The following is a 22844-nucleotide window of genomic DNA, read 5'->3' on the forward strand; positions in this document are numbered from 1 at the left end:
TCAATGACAATATACCTTATATACGTTGTGCAAGAAGTATGTTGGAGCAACTAAAGTAGCCCAAAGAAATGAGGTATGGCTCAACAGCATGAGAAAGTACAATAAGTGCTTCCAGTACTTCCTGGGCCACTCAACTCTCACTCATGTTTCAAAAATAAAAAAGAAAGTAATCACGTTCGTTATAGCCCTGTGTAAGGGCGGAGTGGGGGAGGGGAGAAAATTAGCCATTGGCTGCTACTGTATTCACAGTCTGATTTTGTTCCCCTTGTTTCCTTTATCCCACTTTGATGCCAAGCTGACTGCAGCATGCCCATTTCGTTTCATGCATGTCGGCCAAAAAACCCACTAGCCTACTGTGAAACTATAAGTAATCTGTTTTGATATTAGTACCTCAGTGTGTAACGTAAGAATCAGATGTCCACAAACTATGGATGCTCCAAGGGGGAGGGGGGAAAGGGAATGTGTGTCTCTGCCCAGCTGTCTTTGGAATGAAGGATGGTGGGTATCAGGCAGAGCTTTGAAGTTGTGGCGTTAACACTGCGGGGGAGGGGAGGGACTAGGATGGGATAAACCTCAGAGGCAAATATGGGACAGAGACAACCCATGGAAACAAATTCACTAAAACACAATATATTAATATGACACTACACATGCTACTTCGTGTTATTCCAGGTATCTGCAATCTGTATGTTCTTTGTGTTCTCTTTATAAAAATGATTGATCCAGGGTTTCTATTTTGTGATTTTAATAACTAGAGCTTTAAAACGACATTTTCCTTTCATGATTTCACTTCTGTAATGCACAACTGGGGCAGTTCTTCAGAAAGAGACTCTCAAAGACTAAATTTTCCAATATAAGACCAAGGCAGGAAAAAAAAATCTGGATTTGAACGGGGAAATTGCATCAGAACTGCTTTGTGAAATATAAACAGGTTTGGTTGTATATTTCTGAATCCACTTTGCTCCTCTTTAACAAGTGACTCTTGATTTTTGTTTAGACCAGAACCAAATGTAATGCTTTTAAAAGCTTAAACATACACATTTATGCATTCATTACACAGTGTTAAATCCAATTTGTTCTTTTTACTGTCACAGGAAGCACATGTTTAAAGCAATCTGTTTCCTCATATGAATGCTTTCCTGTCTGTTTGAAAAAAATTGCAACACACTTTACCCCAAGTAACCAAGAGGTGATCATAAATATCCCTAAATAGCATTAAACAGATATGAAAGACATTAACACTTGCAGAATGCCAAAGTAGTATTAAAAAAATTCTAACAGATGCTCCTAGGTCAAAAAGTGAAATGTGTGTTTCCTGAAAAAACACTCTCATCAGAATCATAAATGAACTGTGAGTGGAAAAATGAGGTGTCGTAGAGCAAAGTAGAGGATCTTTTTGGTGAAGAACTCTAAAATACCACTGTTGAAGTGTGGTTGCAATAAAAGAGCCAAAATTAAATGGACGTTTGTTGAAGACCAATATCTTTTGTAATCCACAAGGTGGCAATGACAACAAATGAGGGCTGACTAAACACAATCTACCACAGCGCCGTCAAACTTTCGCTGAGAAAGATCGTATCACTGCAAACCAAAATACAAATCTAGGGCCACTCAAGGGAAGGGGGTTAACTCAGCCAAACTGGACTTGACTCAGACAATTTAACTTTGCGTCATCACTTTGTGGCTTACATTTGGCAGGGAAAAGATGTTCTCATCTGGAAACATAGTCAAATCAAGGGAAATATGCAAATCTGGTTTAAAACACTAAAGTTATCTAAAACCCTTTAAACAAATCTTTTTGTGGACAGATACACTTCCCTGTTTAAGAATTTAGCTGCAGCATTACAATGAGAATGTAACACAGGAATGCAGGCTGGGAACTGAGTAGGTCTTTGAATGCTCCTAAACCATCTGTATAAACAGTTTTATTATCTGCTTGGAATTCATCACACACTAGAAACCTTTAAACCATTTTTGATTTATGACAGAAACAAGAACACAAACAGCTATGTGTGATACTAACACACCCAGACCTGGTCTGTCTTTCCCTGAGCCAGCACAGAGTTTCAGTGCTCCTTAAGTAACTCATTTGGCCCTAACAGGAAACTGAGTGCCTCATGTCACTGAACAGTGACCCCCTGTGGCCAATTAAGGACTTGGTGAAAATGACACAGGGCCATAAGGGTTCGGGGGGGGGGAGGGAGGGAGCGATTGTGGTTAAAATTAGAAAAATATGGGGTACAACAGTCTCAGGATTCTGATAAGGTTACAGCGGAAGCCCTACCATTAAAAAAATAAAAGGACATTGTTGATGTATTTTTCATAACTTTAATAATCATCTTATTGTGGATCGTTATGCCCTTGGAATCTCAAAACAAAGATTTTACATTCCTGAAATTTATTTCTTTCCATTACGTACACAGCCCTACTTATTACAGGGTTGCTCCTGAGTGCTGAGCTTTGTAAAAACAAATAAATACCAATGCCCCCCCACCACCAAAATGAAGTAATTGTTTTTGTTTTTGTTTTCTCTGTTTTTCTAAGTCTTTATAAGGCCTTCACACTGAGATATTGCCCAAGTATAGGGATACCGCCTATCTCTAGCGTCAATAAAAATGCTTAGGGTGTTTTTTCTTCAGCTGTTGATTAAACCATCTGTTTGGAGTGGCAAACATTTTGTATTCTTTTCAAAATAAAAACATATAAAAGACACTGTAGGGCTACTACATTTTATGCCAAGAAAATTTCATGGATGCTTTGCTAGACATTTAAACACATTAATAATTATTAGTGTAATTTGTGCAGGGTTTTTTTAATCTAATCTAATCTAATCTAATCTAATCTAATCTAATCTAATCTAATCTAATCATCATGACAAAAAGTATTTCTGCATATTTACCTTTTCAATGAAAATGTAAAAGTACTTAACAGCAAAAATATAAAGAATTATGATATAAAGAATTACATGAACTTTGCTAGCAAACTTAAGTAAGTCAGACTGGTGTTGATAGGATCCCATAAAGTTCATGATTAACTTTTTCATTAATATGATCTTTCCCCCTCCTACATATTCATTTAGTTTTTGGATGGAATAAAAAATTTAAAACAAAAGAATTCCCAAAGCAAATACCAGAATTCCCAAATACTGTCCACTAGAAATATTTAAAAGAAAGTTACAATCTGAAGTTAGCTACTACATAGAGAAAGAAATAGAAAAGAGTCATTTTTCCTCTCTAAATGCCTTGTACTAAAAATTATTCCCCAAAGCACAAGTTCAAAGAGAGGACTAAGTACCAAATTCTTCCCTCATTTGCACTTGTGCAATCCCCTGACTTCCTCTGTTAGCACCGGGATTCAATGGGTGTAACTAGAGGCAGAATATGATCCTAAGGATAGATCTACAAATCTCATTTTCTTTCCTTTGTATATAAGCCATTTCTTTTCATTACAGTATACATTCAATTCATGTCCCATTTGAACAAAACAAAAGCAACAAACAGAAAACAGAACAGTGAAATGCCTTTACAGAGCCTGTGAAAGTTTAAGACTGGGCATACATACATTCCCAAATGGAATGCCACTGATTTCAATGGACACTTTGCAGGATCGGGTTCATAGTGACAATTTTTGTTTCATGAAGCAATTTCACTAAGTCCAGATTCACCACTCCTTTCATTCTTCATTATTATATATGAAATTTCAGAGAATTCGGTTTCACTAGGAGAACTCAACTATATATATGCTTTAATGAAAGAGGGGAAAAATACATTACCCTGAAATTTTGCATATCAAGTTTCAGCCCAAGGAACATGCACAAACTCCCCATGAATAGGGTGAAATATGCAGGCTCCAATACAACCATAATTCCAGTAGGAAGAGTAAATGCTGCTATGCAAAAACAACAATGCTAAAAGTGATGCCTAAGGAAAAAAATATGCTGGGTACTTACAGTATTTCAGTTTGAATTTATAGCTGGCATTTAGGAATCCTCAGTATTCAATGGCCAAAGCCCTAGGTCCATGAGAAACACTTTGCTGTCCTCTGCACTACCTACATTACTCTGAAGAGGGAGTCTATGCTCAAGCAAAACAATAAAATCCACAATAACCACATGCTTGTGTTACCAGCTGCTAAGAATAGTCCTTCATTATGGCTGTTTTGGGCCCAAACAGTTAAATGTTTAGAACTGTAGGAATTTTGCACTACATTTTATTAGAAGTTAAAACATTTAAGGCCCAGGTGTAAAAAACCTTACCATTCCTTTCAAATGCTATTTTGTGTTTAAAGAATTCTATATAATTTATTTAAAGATGCACATGGTTTTATCAACAGCTTCACTGCATTTTAGTGTGTTGGGGTGGGGGTAGGGGGACACAAAAACCACCTAGCACTTTTGACTCTAAAGAAATGCTTTATATTCTCCAGTGCCACAATTTTCAGCAGAACATCTTTTAATCAACCAACTCACTAGTTTACAGTAGATTCAGATATAATAATGTGTTTGAAAAAAGTTTAAAGAAATATTGCAAATCAAGAAAACTCTAAACAACAGGATTTCTAATTGAAAAAGTGCCAGTTTAAGTTAACATACTAGAAATGTTTGTATGAAAAAAATGAAGTAAGGGCTTGATTTTTCCCTGGGATACACTGTGTAGAAGGTTGAGAAAGGATGTAAGGCAGCACTGTGTGTTATGTGGGCATTGGATGATGGGCGTCCTCTCATGTTGCATAAAGTATATACAAAGAGGTGCATAACATGGCCTACTGGTGATGGGGATTCTGAGAACAGAGGACATGTCCAAAAGCTGCTATGAGTGGCCCACGCTAGTCAGCGCTTGTAATAACATATACGCTGCTCTTAGGCAGAGGAGCACTACACACAGTGCTCAGTAGCACATTGCAGTAGTCCTCTAGCCAGACTACTGTGGAGCTAGCTAAGCACTTTAGCCCTCACTTCACCAGCCCTCAGTATTTACTCAGTTATATAAAAATGTTCTAGCAAATATCCCCAAATTAGTTCCTCTTTCTTCCCAACCCATCACCTAACGCCTCCTACCCAACCCCCTATTCTGCTTCCTCCCTTCTGAGTGCTCTGGTTGTTCCTCCTACCCTGGACCCAGTCATGAAACCCAACACTCTTTATGCATATTTTATCTTTCTTCACTTCATCTGTCCTCCATCTCTGATCTAACTGAAGGTCAGTTCAGACATACCCCTAACAGATCCCACCACCTTTGCTGATATTCTACCAAATCCATAATGGGATTTCAGCAAGTCTGGCATTCACTGCTAGGCTTGCTGCAATTTTCAACTCAAGTATTTCAGGGCTTCCTTGGGTCAGTGATAACCCAGAACACACTGCACACTTCTAACCCCAGGGAAGCCCAGGATGCATGACATCTGAAGATGGCATTCAGCCCAGAAGATGCTGCCAGCAGTGATGATGCTGAGAACCCACCATACCGTTAATTTTATGAGTTAGATTTCATAGTGGGCGGACCACTGGCAGCAGCAGAAGCATTTGAACAGACAGGAGACACACTTATCCAAACTGATTTGAAAAACTCCCATTTGGTTAAATTGGATATCTGAAGCTAAGGTTTAGGACAATTCATAAGGCTGGCTTTTTAAGAATAGCTTATTCCTCCTCTAATGTTTAACATTAGCATACATTCAAATATACAGGGAAAGCATAAACTGAATGTCTCCTAGTTCTCTGCTCCCCAGCTCTCCTCAGCCAAGTTATCACAGACTTCTCTCTCCCATCCATTAACATGTCCTTCCCATAGGAAACCCACACAATCAGACCTAAGCTTTAGGGAAACTCCAAGTGGCATCACAGTAACATTTTCATTATCTTGGCTTTGGAATAAGATAGAGGTTTCCCTAGGCTCTGGGACTGAGTCATACACTCACTTTTCTGCACAGATAATGAGGTCAAAGCTCTTAGGAGTGTAAGCATACTCAACATTATGTAAGAAATATGCTTCCCCTATGAATAGGGCCACCCTTAAATATGATGCATAAAGAGGAGGGATGGTCTTGTAGTTAAGAGTGGGACTGAAGAAACCTGGTTTCAAAACCTGGCTCTACCACAGGCTTTGGGCAAGTCACCTAATGTCACTATGCCTTTTTCTCCATCAACAGAAGCGAGCTATTTGCTTTCACCTACTCTTTGTTTTGGCTGTAAACTCTTCAGGGCAAGGAGTGTCTCTTACCATGTGTTGTGCAGTGTTTAGCACAATGGAGTGCTGACCCAGTTGTCATGACCACCTGGCAGGCTACAACTCCTCCTCTCTTTTTCTCTACTTTTAAAACTTCTATTTAAAAAAAATGACTAGTCCTTATGGTGATAGAAATACCCTTGAAAACATGAACCAAGAATCAATCTATGCAGTGATGCCTGACTGAATCTGCCAAGAGTCTGCAAGAATAAATGTAAGAGGTACAAACTGGTCCCATTCATCTCAGCGAAGGCCCTGTGGACCCTATGCTCTTGCAAACACGGCATTTGGAATTTTTTCATTTTGCAGTTTTATTGCAGCCAGGTGCCCAACACATTGGCCCAGATCTGCTGGAACCAGCTGGCTTTTTTGGGTATCCAGTTTGCCCCTCAAGGGGATGATACCTGGATTATAGTGCCTACTCCTTGCACTGTTCCATGGAGCCAGACAGCAGTGCCACTGCAGCCATCCTCCTTATCTTCCCTCTTCTATGGATTGCAGGCTGACTTCTCTCTCTGATGAACTCAGACCAAGACAGCTACTCTAGTACTTCAAAGCAGTTGTTGCAGTAGCTAGCAAAGGATTCTGGTGCATACTTACAGTCATTTAAAGGAGGGCCAATTGACTCATTTGGAGACCAAACATCCATCTTTACTAAAAGAAACCCACTGAATTTTTCATATGAAAGCTTATGGGTATTCAAAATTAGAAGACTTTTATTAAGTGGCAGTTCCATAAATGAAAGCTCTTCAAGCATCACATTACTGGTATCCCTCAAATAATTAGGGAAACACTCAACACACCCTGCATTTGGATGTTGGGATCTGCTTGACTGATCTGCAGAGAAGTCAAAGCAGATTCCTTCGGCAAAGATGCAGTCAGCTGATGAATTCATTACACAGTTACAGGTGTTTACGAACAGCTGTTTAAAAGAAGCCTGTATTTCTCAATACAACTGGATGACATTACAGATGTATCTTCTTCTGCCCTATTTTTAATATTTGTCTGGTATGAGTGGGCCACCCCCAGAGATTCTATCACTGACAGGAAATGCCATGTTAACATGATAGGAAGAAAATAATCAAACTTTTAAAAATCAGTTTTCGCAGCTGGATTGGCTTGGCTTTGCTTTATTGGTATTTTCATTGATGGAGCCCAAGCTATGAGACACAAAGTCTCAAACATAGTGGCTTTGTGACTAGAATTGACTCCAAGCCATTTGGACCAAGAAGCTTTGGTGGCAAAGACAATGCCAGTGGAACTGGAAAAGGTACCTAATGAGAATGTTAAAGTTGCAAACTCTATTAAAGCCTCTTTGTTATCTTATTGGAAGAAATGAGCACTCAACATCAGAAGCTCCTGTTCCGTAACGAAATTTGTTGACTTGCATGGGGCAAAGTTTTAAATAACTTGCTAGAGCTCAGAAAAGACTTCAGGATTTTCCTTGCTGAAAGTGGTTCTGCCTTTGCTGAATGTTCCACTGATCAGCATTGGCTTACTCTGAATGCTTCTCTCCAGAGACAGCATAGAACATGTTTCAGAGTAGCCGCCGTGTTAGTCTGTATTCGCAAAAAGAAAAAGAGTACTTGTGGCACCTTAGAGACTAACAAATTTATTTGAGCATAAGCTTTCGTGAGCTACAGCTCACTTCATCGGAATGCATCCGATGAAGTGAGCTGTAGCTCACGAAAGTTCATGCTCAAATAAATTTGTTAGTCTCTAAGGTAGCATAGCACATAGATTGCTCAACCTGGGGGATTGCATCTCCTCCTGGGAAGGTCAAAAACAGGTATCAACTGTTTGCAACATCCCTGCTCTTCCAGAAGGAAGCACCAGCCAGACGGCCAAGGGATCCTGGGATGGACTTTGTGACAGTCAGGGTCCAGACATTCCAAGGGGAGAACTCAGCAGGTTTAAACCCCAAAAATAAGTAGTCAAAGCAACTAATTGCATACTGCAGTATTGTATTATAAAAGTATATTGAGTAAGGTCTTTTATGAATGCTTGTAATGTTTTGAACTTGATGGCCATTATGAGATGAATATAGACTGTGGTTATGAATTTATGTATTTGTATATAGAGAGAAAACTGTGCTCATAATCGGTGATGCAGTTTCACCTTCATCTTACAGCAGGTGGTGGTCGGTCAGGTGGTCAGTCAGATGAGAAAAGCTCCAAGCACTTAGCTTGGTACAATCCAGGAAGAGACAAATGATGGGCCATTAGAGTTAATGGAAAGACATTGAGACAATTAGGGATTTCCCCACTTTGAATATCTATAATGACTGCAGAAAAAACAAACTGCGAACCCTTTTAAAATGGAAGGGGTTTAAAGTGAAAGGCAACCAGAAATTGAGGGCCAACCTCTAGGTCGGAAGCTGTCTGAAAACACTGGATCCCCCATTCACTTAGGGGATATGTTGGGGAAATGTGCAAAGGGAACAGGTAACTTGTATTAGAAAGGGGATCATATCTAATATAGCAAAGAAAAACCCACAGCTGGCCCATGCCAGCCAACTGCAGTTCACAGGGGTCGAGCTGCGGGGCTGTTTCATTTCTGTGTAGACTTCTGGGCTCAGATCTCCCACCCTGAAAAATCCTAAAGCCCAGGCTCCAGCCAGGAGACACGGGACTGGAAGGGCTGTTGATGTCACCTTTCAAGGCATAACCAAGCTGGCAGAAGCCAGTGTGAGACCCTGTGATTATGGGCTGGGTACTAGTTTCAGGGATCTGAGCCATAGCAGCACAGCATTTAGGCTCCCCAAGCTATAGGGCAAGTGGTGATAGAAGCCCTCACTGGCCTAGGTGATTCCCAAAACATCACCGTTCTGATGGCGAAAAGAAGATCCCAGTATGGAGATGGTTGAGAACTACTGAATTATACAATAATTATTGCTTTTAATAACATGATTTATAAGACTAAAATCACACCACACAGAAGAGAGAAAATCAGATTACTAAAGATATCAAGTAGGCTTGTTCATGTTACTGGAAAGCTTTATTACAGAGAAAGATAACTTAACACTTGGAAAACTTACAAGCAGCCATTGTTTGAAATGGTGACCTGGTTTCATCCTCAGCAGCCACGAGCCTCACTAGAGCATATGAGTGTCTGGAAGGAATGCTGTGATTTCTCTTTTTCTGAGCTTCTCCCTCTTCAGTCCTTTTAAAGTTATCCTCAATGTTTTTACTCTGTTCCTGGCAGCTGTTGCAATAGCTAGTAGGTTTTAAGACCTGCATAGACCTTTAGTTCTCGGGTACAAAGTTGTTGTGGTGGATGGCACTTAAGCTTATGAAACCTCAAGTCTGCTTAAACCTTAAACTCTAACCTGACCCTTAAGGCTTTACTCAATTCACCACACTGCATATATCTTTGTTCTTTATTTCTGCATACTACTCATCCAGTAGGCTCCTCCCAAATATCCCTTCTAACTGCTCTCTCTTTCCTTCTAGTCTCATTTTCACATCTTCTTTCATTCCACATCCTAAGCTTGGAATACCATTGTTTCCCTTCTTCCATATGACCATGCTCTGTTCACATCCCTTTTTAAAGCACACTTGTTTCACAAAGACTTTCAAGAACGATTTTCCCCAACATACCCACAGGGCTAAGAGACTGAACTTTCATCTGGTATATTATGTGCCATAACGATTTTGTCTATGTCCAGTTTAGATCATAAATTCACTGAGACAGAGAACATATCTTCCTTTCAACAGCGCAGAAGACACTGGAAGTGCTCTACACTGTATATACCAGTAGTTCCCAAACTAGGGGCGCTGCTTGTTTAGGGAAAGCCCCTGGCAGGCCAAGTCGGTTTGTTTACCTGCCGCGTCTGCAGGTTCGGCTGATCGCAGCTCCCACTGGCCTTGGTTCACCATTCTCAGCCAAGGGGGGCTGTGGGAAGCGGCGCAGGCCGAGGGACGCGCTGGTCGCCCTTCCCGCAGCCCCCATTGGCCTGGGGCGGCGAAAGTCGGCCAGTAGGAGCCGCAATCGGCCGAACCTACGGATGCGGCAGGTAAAGAAACCGGCCCAACCCGCCAGGGGCTTTCCCTGAACAAGCAGCGCCCTAGTTTGGGAACCACTAGTATATATTATAAAATAATAAATAATCATAATAAAATACTCACTTCGGACAAATAGCTCTTGTGGCAAAACTGCATCTCAAGGAGGTGAATTAACAAATGATCTTTTCACTCCCAGACTCCATGGGCAAAGTTGTGGCTCTCAGTGTGTGCAAAAGAAAATCAAAGTTGGGTGAGCTGGCAATTTGAGGAATCTCTAGGTGGTGAAAGCCTAGTGTAGCCAGCCCTACATTTTCCCCTCCTGGACCCTCTGGGTAGGAGGCATAGAATAAGAAAAGAAACCATTCTTCACTTTTGCGTCCATCCTATCTATGAAGGCATATGCCAGATTTCATTCCCTTCACTCATGGAGATGGAGGGAACCATATGACCCATTGTGTTTTGCTCTCAATTTTCCAATAGTCAAGATAAGAGGAGTAAGCAATATCAGATATACTTCATGAGTACTAGGTATATATGTTAATAAAAGGTCAGATGTGATTAAACTGCAAGTAACCAAAATGGATAAAAGATTCAGGTTACAGAGGAAGGAAAGATAAGAAGATAAAAATACAGAAGAATCAGGAATATTTTGGACTGGAATGTGCTGGCTAATAAACTTCGACAGCAGATTTCATCAAAGGCTTGCTAAGCCCTTTATGAAGGTAGATACTGTAATTATTTTTATTATGATAGGACCTACACACCCAGAGGTTTGGGTCCCTTTACGGTAGGCATTGTACAAGCACATACTAAGACACTCCTTGTCCCGAGAGATTATAATCCGGAGAGTCAGAGGAAGTACTGTCACTGTATTTACATATGGGAAACTGAGGCACAAAGATGTTGTGATATGCTCAAATTAACACCACAAGCCAAGCAGAGTGAGGAACAGAATCTAGATCTCCTAACTACCAATACAATGTTCTGAAAACTAGGTCAAACTGACAATGTGGAAAACAAATCCAGACTTGAAATTTGAATTTGGCATGAGTTCCTGAAACCATGAAAACAGAAGAAGCTGAGATATTCTTCACAAAGGGCAATGTGAATGTGTTACGGAAAGATATTTTGTACATCTATGTGAAACAGAATGCTGATTTACCTAGGAAGATTGATTAGGTAACATAATATTCGGTAAGTATAGAGTATGTTCGTATGAAACAACATTCTGGGACTTGTATACTTATTTAAATCCAGTTTTTAGGGTTCAGTAATATTATTCCACCCCAAGTTACAAGTTTGTCCTCTTCTTGCAATGAAACGTATGTACAGTCCCCAACAGTGGCTGCACTTCAGCTGGAATAAGGCCTCAGATACACAGTGCTGATAAAGTGCTTTGAGATCATAAGATGAAAAGTGTCATTCATTCATTCATTCTGCCAGACTGGGGCTTGCTGTGGAGGCCAGACTTACGTTTTCTTTCCCCCACAGCCACTGCAGTTTCTGAATAAAGACAAGGCAGATCATGCACTGTTGGAATGCACCTTGTCATAATAGGGTGAATTTTTAAAGATGACATTTGAGCCTTAACTCTGAACTTCTTGACTTTGTGTTTAACTCAGAACCTAATATTATTTGAACTCTGATTATTTTTACAGTTTAATTGCCTTTGCATTCAAAATCAACCATCATTTTCAGTAAAAGCAAGAGACAATGTATTTGTTACAACCGATCGCAGAAATTTTGTGTAAGAGCATTTATATATTCAACCAGCTGAAACTGCTCCCCAAAATCCTTTGTAACCCATCGTATAAATAATACTGAGACCAATTTAATACAAGCATTTTAACAGAAAGACAATAATATTTTCATCCTATCAGCTAAATACAATGTAATCTATTTACTCAATTTATAAATGCATATTGTTTATCCAACATAATAGTCCCGTCTAGGCTAATGTTGAAAGATGTATCATATACATAAACTCTGATCCTTTTAAAAGATGCATTACTCTTTTAGAGATGACAATGGCTCAGATTAAATCTATGAAGTTTGCAAATGATTTCTCATGATCTATATTAATGTACAGCACAAAGCCAAAGTTATATTTATACAAACACACTTATGTAATGCACGTCTAAGAATCTTTGTTATATTCTTGTCACTGAATATTTACATTTAATTTATCACATATTCTGATTAGATAACACTGTACAATTAAAGTATTTGGGAGGGAAACGAGTGAGGGAGGTTGCGGTTTTGTTTTGTTTACTGTACACCTAGTAAAACACAATTTCAAATTTCACAAACTTAAGGGTGTATAGTCCACCATAAGAATTATCTGGCCTAGAAATATTATTTAAAAAACAAACAAACAGGTTTTATGAGAGTTTAAAAGGTTAGGTATTTCAATAATGTAAAATAGATTTTTTTAAAAAAGGTTTAAACGAGGAAGAGGTTTGATACCATTGTGCAAAAAAGTCAAATGCTTCTCGTTCTTGTGAGTTCAGAATCTGCCCAAAGCAAACTTTCTCTACAGAGTTTTAAGCCCCTGACTGTAGAGGTTTCTAATAGAAACACCTACGAACCTTATCTCCATAATGAGATTAGACTTCAGACACCATCATAATAAAACTCTCTCCTTATGACAAGAATATAACAGTATCAGTGTAATTGTCCTGAAGTGGTCAGCTGTCTAGAAGGAAATATTTTTAATTCATAAGAAATTATGGAAAATTGTTGTATGACAATGATTAAGCAAGTAGAAAACAGAAAATATAGCACACAAATAGACTGTATATCAGAAAGCAAGATACAAAATTCTGAATCCTGGAAAAAGCAAACTGTTGATTTTAAATATAAGATAGAAATAGAGCACTGCATCTTTAAGCGTTTCTGCCTTACAGCAAGTATGTGGCTTTTACAGCACAAAGCTATTTTGTCATTCCAGAACATTCAAAGGTACATTCTACTGTATTTAATATTATCCATATTATGTAGTGGCTTGCTTCAAAATGTAAACAGCTGTGAGGAATACATCATTTGATGTTGTCATATAAGCTATTAAAAGTTAAAGTTTCATCTAAATTAAATCCACGGTTAACTTCAAGCATAAAACACTCACAAAAACCTTTGAGGGGATATTAATTATTTCTGTAAAAGGCCAGTAAAAACACATAGCTAAGTAAACTTTAAAAATAGGTATAGTGACTTTTTAGTATAAAATGTCTATTACTAGCAAATTTGTTTTCACAATTTCCATATTTCAACAATAAAATGATACATATTCACATATGTCCAATATCACAAAGAAAACAATAATTGGAACATTTAAATTAATTGTATGCAGTGTTGTTGTAGCTGTGTTGGTCCCAGGATATTGGAGAGACAAGGTGAGTGAGGTAATATCTTTTATTGGACCCACTTCTGATGGTGAGAGAGACAAGCTTTCAGATTTACACAGAGCTCTTCTAAGCTTGTCTCTCTCACCAACAGGAGTGGGTCCAATGAAAGATATTACTACCTCAGCCACCTCGCCTCTCATATTTAAAAGGTGATATTCATAGTCTGTCCCTTTCAGATTTCAATTTTATTATTTCTAAGATGAGTAGTAATGAGACTACAGTTTCTCACACTCACAGGAGTAAATGGGCCTCTAAAACATGTTCGTTTGTAAACTTCAATTTTAATTGGGTTTACAATAAAAACAAAAAGTCCATCTCAAATTAACATGTTAATTTGTTCATATATTCTGCTAGACTGATTACCACTTAAATCTTCCTAATACACACATTTATAGATAATGGAAATATGTTACGATGTGATAAAAGTTGTCCGTTTTTCAGTATAAGATTTTTTTTGTTTACAGCTATTGATTTGAAAATCTAGCCAATATATTTTAGCACAGATGTAATGATTTATCAACCTATATAATAGTGCAGCACAAACAAAACGAATAGGAAGGTGCAGAGAAAAATATAATTCTTAGGCAACTAAAACTTACAAGCTATACTTATTGTAATACTTTATCGTCTCTAATAAGGCTATTATAAATTTACAGTACATTACGCTGAGATAAATACTTTTAAAACTGCAATATGCATTTGTTACGCTTTTTTCAGTAAAAATAAAAAGAAGAAGAAAAAGAAGAATCTATCAAATTTTGGTAGACGAGAAAAATCAAATGAAAAGTTATTTGGATCACATAAGAAACGATTATATACCGCTGAAAAGACTTTTCAGCGTTTGTTTGCCTGTGATATAGATTTCAAGGTAAGCACTGAAAAAAATGTATCTGTTTAGTTGAGATAGTATCCATATTCCCACAAAAAATCAATCAAGGATATTCATTACAAGTATACATCATATTTGGTGCGGGGGGAGAGTGGGAATCTGGGTAATTATTGACTATATCTTTATTTATTAAATAACCCGTAATGCCTTTGGCAACAGCTGGATTCCACTGGTTGAAACCTGGTATCACACATGCAGACAGCTACTGATGCAGTTACTTTTATAACTCTAATTCAGGTACCTCAGTAGAAAATAAAGATGTCCTCCCTGTATTCTGGGCTTAGACCCATGTAAATTTCTCATAAATCCTTTCCACAAATCTCTTTTAAAATGCAAATCCACAAATCATCATAATACTGACAAAGAAGTTAACCAACACGTGAAACTAATGCTCATTCTATCCAGAGCCACATACAGGTAACTACCCAAACTTCAGGCATCTTTCCAGAGCTCTCTTTGGAGTTTTTCCTGCTGAAAATCAACATGACCAAGACACATTTGTCCTCATCGTGTAATTACTCACTTCAAAGTTTGGTCAAATGACAAGATTTTTAGACTATCCTTACCTTGTCTACAGTCTTTATTGATAAATGCTCTATGAGCTTGGAATTGGATTCATTTATAACCCCTTTTGATCAAACAAAGCAAAAGATGACACAAACAAGCTTAAAAGACAAGCAGTACTTACTGATGATGGTAAACCTGGAGGAACTTTTCGAACTTTCTTTGTTTGTACTTCTGAAAAAAAAGATAAAATGCCGTTGTAAGACATCATTAAAACACCTAACACCCATTGTTTCATGTTCTCTATGTATATAAATCTCCCCACTGTTTTTTCCACTGAATGCATCCGATGAAGTGAGCTGTAGCTCACGGAAGCTTATGCTCAAATAAATTTGTTAGTCTCTAAGATGCCACAAGTACTCCTTTTCTTTTTGTGAATACAGACTAACACGGCTGCTACTCTGAAACCTGTCATTGTAAGACATGTTTTCTTTGAAATTTGCTGAACAACAAGCTACCTGATTATGCTTTTTCCAGCTTTAGTATAGACTTCTAGCATTTTGGTAAACTAAAATGGACACCACTGCTACTTACTGAGATCAGGAAGTTTGATGGAAAGTTGCCGGGAAATAGTGAACGTGTTGATTTGGTGTGTTAGATAATTTGTTCCCTCCTTACATGGTTTTGTTTTAAAAAGGACCCTTGTGTGTGCAACCAAGGGGAAGCAAAGAATCAGCTAACATTAAAAAAAATCCCATTTCTATTGCCAGCTGGAAGTACGAGCATGCTCTGTCGTTTTCAGTTAAATTATTGCTTTTACTATAAGATGTTGTTAAATAAAATGAAATTTCAATTGTTATTTTTTAATGGGGAAAAAAAAAGTTCAAGACGAAGTAACTCACCCATAGAAGTACTGTGAAGAGGCCTCCTTCGGGGGTTATTGCTAGAATACTGATAGTACTGAGAGCCAGGTTTGGTGGGTGAGAGAGCTCCTGGGTTGCCAATATCCATGTCACCTCCAAGGAGACTTTGCTAAAAGATTTTAAAAATAGATATTGTGAAATCTAACTTTCCCGGCCATTAGCCATTTCTTATTGCGTAAAATAACAATGTAAAGAAAACTGCATGAAGCAAACTGAAATACTATTTAAGAGCCTCCAAGATTTTAAAATACACAGTACTAAACATTTCCAGTTCAGAGTCTTTCCCTTTGCTAAGGATGCTTTATAGAGTAAATTCTTAAAAAACAAAACAAAACAAAACAAAACAAAAAAACCCTAGAATTACTTTTTGAAGTAGACTTATGTCTTTTTATGCAAATACGATCATTGTTTAGCACAAACTTTTGAAGCTACATTGAGGAAATATATTTGAGTACTATTCATTTTCTTCACAGCAGCCAAAATGTGCCTGTGAACATATTTTTGGTAACAAAAAAACCTTTATCATGTTGCTAATATTATGCTTCAGCGTGTATTAAAATAGTTACATTGCCTATCTGCATATATCAAAGATTTCCATGTCCGTGCGTGAAATATACAAAGCAGAAAGATACCATACAAAATATACACGCTAAGTACACAATATTTGAGTATGATGTAAAAATAAAATTACACATTGCTAAAAAAAAAAACCTGGCTCGTTTGCCAAGTTATTGGGGCGGAAAATAACCCCAAATATTGCAGGCTATTGGAGAGCAGCAGGAAAGGACTTTTTAAGTACATCTTGTTTACGTTTGTATTATAACTAACAAGATACACATCCACAGATGCAAAATCTGCTCAGTCAAGAAAGGACTCTAGTTTCTATGAAATAGCAGGAAACAGTATCTGACCACAATAAAAGACAAATTTTAATCTGTAAGAGAGTATGAAAGAAGAACAATTTTCTAAGAGTAAGATTCTATTTGCTATAAACTAGGTTGAAACTTACCCATAATATATAAATCCCCTGATTATACTCTGCACTGAACACATTGTTCTTTTAATTATTCTGATATGCAATAAAACAGGTGTAGATACTACCATTTATATTAAGAACACATTTACCATTTAATAAAGAAATTTTAAAATTAAGTACCAAAAATCTAACTTTATCGTTACTTGTAATCAACTTTTACTGACTGAACTAATTACTGTACTTGATAAAGTACAGAATGTGTTTTCCCTAATCTAAATTCTAATCACCATGTCACTCACAACAGACTTAGTAATGCTTCACTAACACACTATTCACATGCAAAATACTCTAAATAGGCCAATTATGACTCTGCCCCTGTTCCCTGGTTAACCCGCTGAGAACTGAAAAATTTCACAAGGCAGTCACCAACTAAAACAAAGGCTCCTTGTTTTAAATTAAGACAGTCTTTTTGATTCCTAAATAGCTCAACAAAGTGGCATGTCTTCTAATGAAAGCAGTTGGTCAAATATGACCCATGAACTGGAAAATCAGAAATTAAAACATCCTTATTCACTAACTATACTTCTAGAAACATCCAAAGATAACTTTTGATTCTATTAAACTATCTTACTTTTATTTCAGATGAGCAATGTGTAAATAACTAATGGGTTATCAACAAGTAATCCTTGATTGATTCTATTTTAGGACTTTTTACATAATGTGTTATCTAGCATTTGGCATTATAGAAATTCCAAAAGGATGTAATTTACACAGGTTTTAAAAATGTGAGAATGTTAGTCTCAATTTTCTTGTTGCTAATATCTTTACATTTAGCAATTATTTAATATACACCTGTGGTGACTATGCTCTTTTTAATATACACCTGCACTGACAAAAATGTTTGCAAGTGAGTCACATAATGGCAAAGAAACACATACAAAATTTCCTGAAAAAGTTATCAACTCATTCTGAATATACTATTGAATGTATAATTTTATTGAATGTCTTTTATTGAATAATTTAATCTGGAATGAAAGACTGCTAGCCACAAAAATCTGACTCAACCATGTATTTTTTTTATCAGACATACATTTTTCACATAAAGACAGACCAGCTAATCTGTACATGGATTATCCATGTGTCTAGTGGTCTGAAAGATTTAACTCACAACCAGCCTTAGAGCTTTCTACATACATCCTACTTGATGTAATTGATTTTTTTTTAAAGATTATACATAAAAATGGAGTTTGAATTTTTGTAAAAATAAAATCAATCTTGGTTAATCTAAAATAATTTGCACACATTATATTTTTGTTTTCTTCATTAAAAGACCTGGAAAGGCTGTGAGATCTCTACAGACAGAAAACTTAGACAACTATATTGGAAATAAGCAGTGATAAGAATCTTAAAAGCAACCCATGAGGTTTTTTTTTGTTTAGCTATTGGTTACTTCTCTTTTCCGCTATAATATATTATATATTATGATTACTAATTCCTTGGTACCAATCGCTTGATGACATAAATCTACAAAGGTAGATAATAATATGTGGATTATATATAAAGCAGCATTCTGGTACTTTGGACATGTGTGAAAAGAAATATGCAAAAGTTTAAGAAAGATTGAAAAAAAGGACTTCCAACATTATGATACCGCCTTCGTTGCTTATAGGGTTTGTTCATTCAAGAAGTCTATGTGTATATTCTTGGTATATGAATGTGCATTACCTTTGCACGTACAGCATGGTCACAATTACTACTACATATTTTACTATTGATAATTTTCACGTAAAGTAGGATGTTATAAGCAGCTTCTTATCTATAATAAATATCAGTCTTTCCTGAAAAAGCATTGCTGTCTTTTAATGAACTTTTATCATCATCACATACACTAATTTCTTCTTTTTTTTTAAACCTGTGTTTTTCACTGGGACAACAAAGTCATTCTTGAAAGGCAACAAAAACATGCATTTTTGTGCAGTTAAGGAGGCCTCCCTAAACACTCCATTGTGGAAAAGTAAGATAAAATATATATGTATTTATTCTGAGATGCAGGTAAATAGAACAATGGGCATTTATTATTGTTCAGCCTACATGTCACATTATTAATGGCTTGCAGCAAAGAGAAAGAGAAAACATTTACAAACCATGAAGCCACAGATTACACAGCATTTAAGGCTCTTTGTCATTTTTGTCCATAATTGTACGAATTATTAGGCATTCAAAATTCATATTTGCCATTAAGAAATGATGGACTTGCAAGTTAAGTGTTACATCTGTCAAACTCCTCTCCTGACTTTAGACAGGGTTAAAATGGTTGCATGTTTTCCATTTAGTGCAAGCTAATGTTCTGATGTTATCTTTGTGTCCCACCAGCATACTACCCAGGAAACACAGGAAACAAGATGCTGCATATCTTTGAGCTAAACTGTATAAATCTTACAGACATATTCTTGCAATTTAGCATATTATGCAAATCCCTCCCCTGCACTCCTGCCACCCTTCAGAACTCTATAGTTTGTAGTGTACAATGCATTATCAAAAAAGAAGAATGTAACACACTGAATTTTCCAGTCAGATTTCGAAATTTGAGTTAAAAAAAAAAAACACAGAAGAAAAGCAATCTCAACACAGCAAGATCCATTACCAGATTCAGACATCCAGCAGTTCTTTGTCAATTTGGATTTTTTGTTTGTTTGTTACCTGGAACTTGGTCTGTGTTTCTAACACACCCTCAGCCCTATCTTCTTTTAATTTTAGCCAGGAAACCTTCACTTAAAACAGAAAATGAAACCACAAATTGAGTTTTTAAAAATAAAAAATTGCTTTTATCAAAACTGATTAATACCTGATGGTAGTTTTAAAAAATTGGACTGCTTCCATCATGCAGCTGAAACTTTGATTTTCAAACCAAAATGATATTTTGCAACTGAATAATTGTTTCACTTTAATAATTTTTTAAAAATCTAAAGGGAGGGAAGTAGATTTCTGAAACTATTATATTTACCCTTAATTACAGATACGAATGAGATTAGAATAGAATGAGTGCTGCCTTTTATTAATATAGAATTAATTCAGATGAAAGGAAAATGACCTTGAATGTTGTAATCGAGGGTTGGGATCGGGCACGGGTGTTTCCCCACCATCACCCCACCACAGGTTAGGGGAAAATATCTGCAAAAAGGCACTTTGCTGGACTTCCCGTGTATTCTGTTTTTCATCATTCCCCATTACATTGTGCTCAGATATCAAACATAACGATATCATGGGGGATGTTTTAGAACAAAGAAAAACAGTTTTAGATGAAACCAGATTAAGCTCCTTTTCTGAACTATTGCCAAATGCTTAAGAGTTGAATCCATGTTGGAGTGTTCTAGTGCTTCCACAGCTGCAGTTCTATTCTACGATCACAAACCTACGTGATGTGTAGTGACTGGGAGCCATATGTTCCCCAGCACAGGAAGCAAAAGGTCTAAAGGTTCAAAGAAATGTCAGGAGGGACTACATGGAGGAGAAAGGTGACTGCACTATAGTATTCTTTCTTGTCATGTAGTTGTGCCTAAGAATCTCCACACCACTTATGTGATAGTGCTGCCATGTGGCTCCGCGGATCATGTGGCCCGGCCAATGGTGGAGACAGGGATAGGAACTCAACACGTTATGCTTTTCAGGTGAAGAAGCATAATTTAGAGATCAAGTGCATTTTACAATTCTATTCTTAGCAGCATGACAGGAATTTCTACACAGCACATAAGGACCTATCACTGCAGCAAGGCAGCCTTTGTGAAAAGTATTATTGCAACTGGGAAGGGTGGGAAGGAGGAGTTCAGAGCAGGGTTTGGTGGCAATGGAACCCTGAGTCCATAGAGAAAAGCAATACTTGTGGCACCTTAGAGACTAACAAATTTATTAGAGCATAAGCTTTCGTGAGCTACAGCTCACTTCATCGGATGCATCCGATGTAGCTCTAATAAATTTGTTAGTCTCTAAGGTGCCACAAGTACTGCTTTTCTTTTTGCGAATACAGACTAACACGGCTGCTACTCTGAGTCCATAGAACCTTCTCAAGCAATTCCTGTAGATCTCCAGGTAATCTAACCCAATAATATGTGACCTCCTCTTCCAAACAGCTTCTGGCTTGCCACTCCTTAGGTAGAACAATGTTGTGGTCTCAATGCCTAAACACCTTTGAAAATGATGCAAGGCAGGAAGAGGAACACAGAGCTTTTGTGTGGCAAATTGACTTTGCACAGATAAACAAGCCTGAAGGCTGAGCATTACTGTGGACATAAAATGCTGAACTATTATTAGTATATTCAAACACACACACATAATTATATATATAAACACACTACTATACCTTTATTATAACTCTTGCATATCATGTATCAACTTAAACCAATAATAAGATCATTTGATAATAAATATAAGAATGAGAGGAAACCACCTTCTTTGTAGAAAGAAGACAGTAAAATTATTTTTCATGATTCTTTCCTCATTCCTTTTTGTGAAAGCCTGTAGGAAGATTGATGGATCTGCCTATCCTATAGGATGAGGAAATGAAAGTCTGTATTTTTCACCATGTTTTGCCCTTTCTCACATTCTTACTGTACGCTGTGGACTCAATTTCCAAGTTTTGAAGTGCTACCTGCAGTATTGCACCAACCCCACTTTGCAGGCCAGTGAGGATGAGGAGCACAAGATCACAGCCACACTTCCTCCGTATACTTTTCCACGTGATTTGATTCCTGAAGGAGGAAGGATGCACCCCAAAATACACTACTATGCACAAATGTATGGAGAGAGAACAATCTAACTGTTGTAGATTACTTATACATCATGGAGCAGTAAATTATGTGTAATTATGACTTTTTTCAGGAAAAAAGCAAGGCAAGAGGAGTGTGTGATTCTCCTTAACATGAAAAATTTACATTTTTTAGAACCCTCCCACCCGACATTCTCTGTCAATGGGATTTGGCTCCTATGTGCCTAAATCCCTTCAAATGATATTTAGGCTCCTAAATCAGTTTGGCTGATTGCAGTGATGCCTAAATACCTTTGAAAATCTGGGATTTTGTCTATTACAAACTTGCAACCTTGTCAACCTGAATGTGCCAAAACCACACTTGATTAATACTGAGATGATTAAATAGGAGTGTTGATCTTTACAGGTTTCAGAGTAGCAGCCGTGTTAGTCTGTATTCGCAAAAAGAAAGGGAGTACTTGTGGCACCTTAGAGACTAACAAATTTATTTGAGCATAAGCTTTCGTGAGCTACAGCTCACTTCATCGGATGCATTTCGATGAAGTGAGCTGTAGCTCACGAAAGCTTATGCTCTAATAAATTTGTTAGTCTCTAAGGTGCCACAAGTACTCCTTTTCTTTTTGATCTTTACACTCTGTCTTGTCTTCTCTGATTTTATTTCCACAATGTTCTACCATTTTGAGACAACAAACTGTAGCATAATCACTTTCCTATACATAGATATGGGATAGAAATCTGAATCTTACATTTTAAATGCTGGAGGAGAGGAACCCAGAATTCCACTCTATCATCCAGGCTTCAGCCTCTTCTCCCTGTTCTGGGCTAAGTTTATGAACTTTTTATTTGGTAACAATCATGTTGGCTAAGTAATAAAGACATTCTCTGAATTGTTTCTCAGTTATCTCCTTCTGTGGTTTCAGTTCTTTGTTGTTAATTATATTAAACCAGATTTCCACTGAGACTTGTGACAACAGTGTCATCTGCCCATAATCTGCCAAGTCCCTTCAAAAGCTCCTTTAATGATGTTAGGATATAGATATTCAGGCCTGTCTGTAAAGGCTTATACTCTAAGAATTTAGGTGTATTCTTATCACTTGGCTAGTTATAGAGGTATAAAAGAAAGAATCAAAATCATTGTCTGCCGGTGTAAGGTCCTTC

At 37.3% G+C, this 22844-nt stretch overlaps 1 protein-coding gene across 1 annotated transcript in view; it reads right to left on the reverse strand.

Annotated features, from left to right (window-relative positions):
- TCF4 (transcription factor 4) overlaps nucleotides 1–22844 on the reverse strand; it is a 324640-nt gene that overhangs the window by 103937 nt on the left and 197859 nt on the right. Inside the window, 2 exon segments of the mRNA XM_038402319.2 lie at nucleotides 15210–15259; nucleotides 15928–16057. Of these exon segments, the coding sequence (XP_038258247.1) occupies nucleotides 15210–15259; nucleotides 15928–16057 (180 nt within the window).

This window comes from Dermochelys coriacea, chromosome 5, assembly GCF_009764565.3.
Source record: "Dermochelys coriacea isolate rDerCor1 chromosome 5, rDerCor1.pri.v4, whole genome shotgun sequence".
NCBI classification, from domain to species: domain Eukaryota; kingdom Metazoa; phylum Chordata; order Testudines; family Dermochelyidae; genus Dermochelys; species Dermochelys coriacea.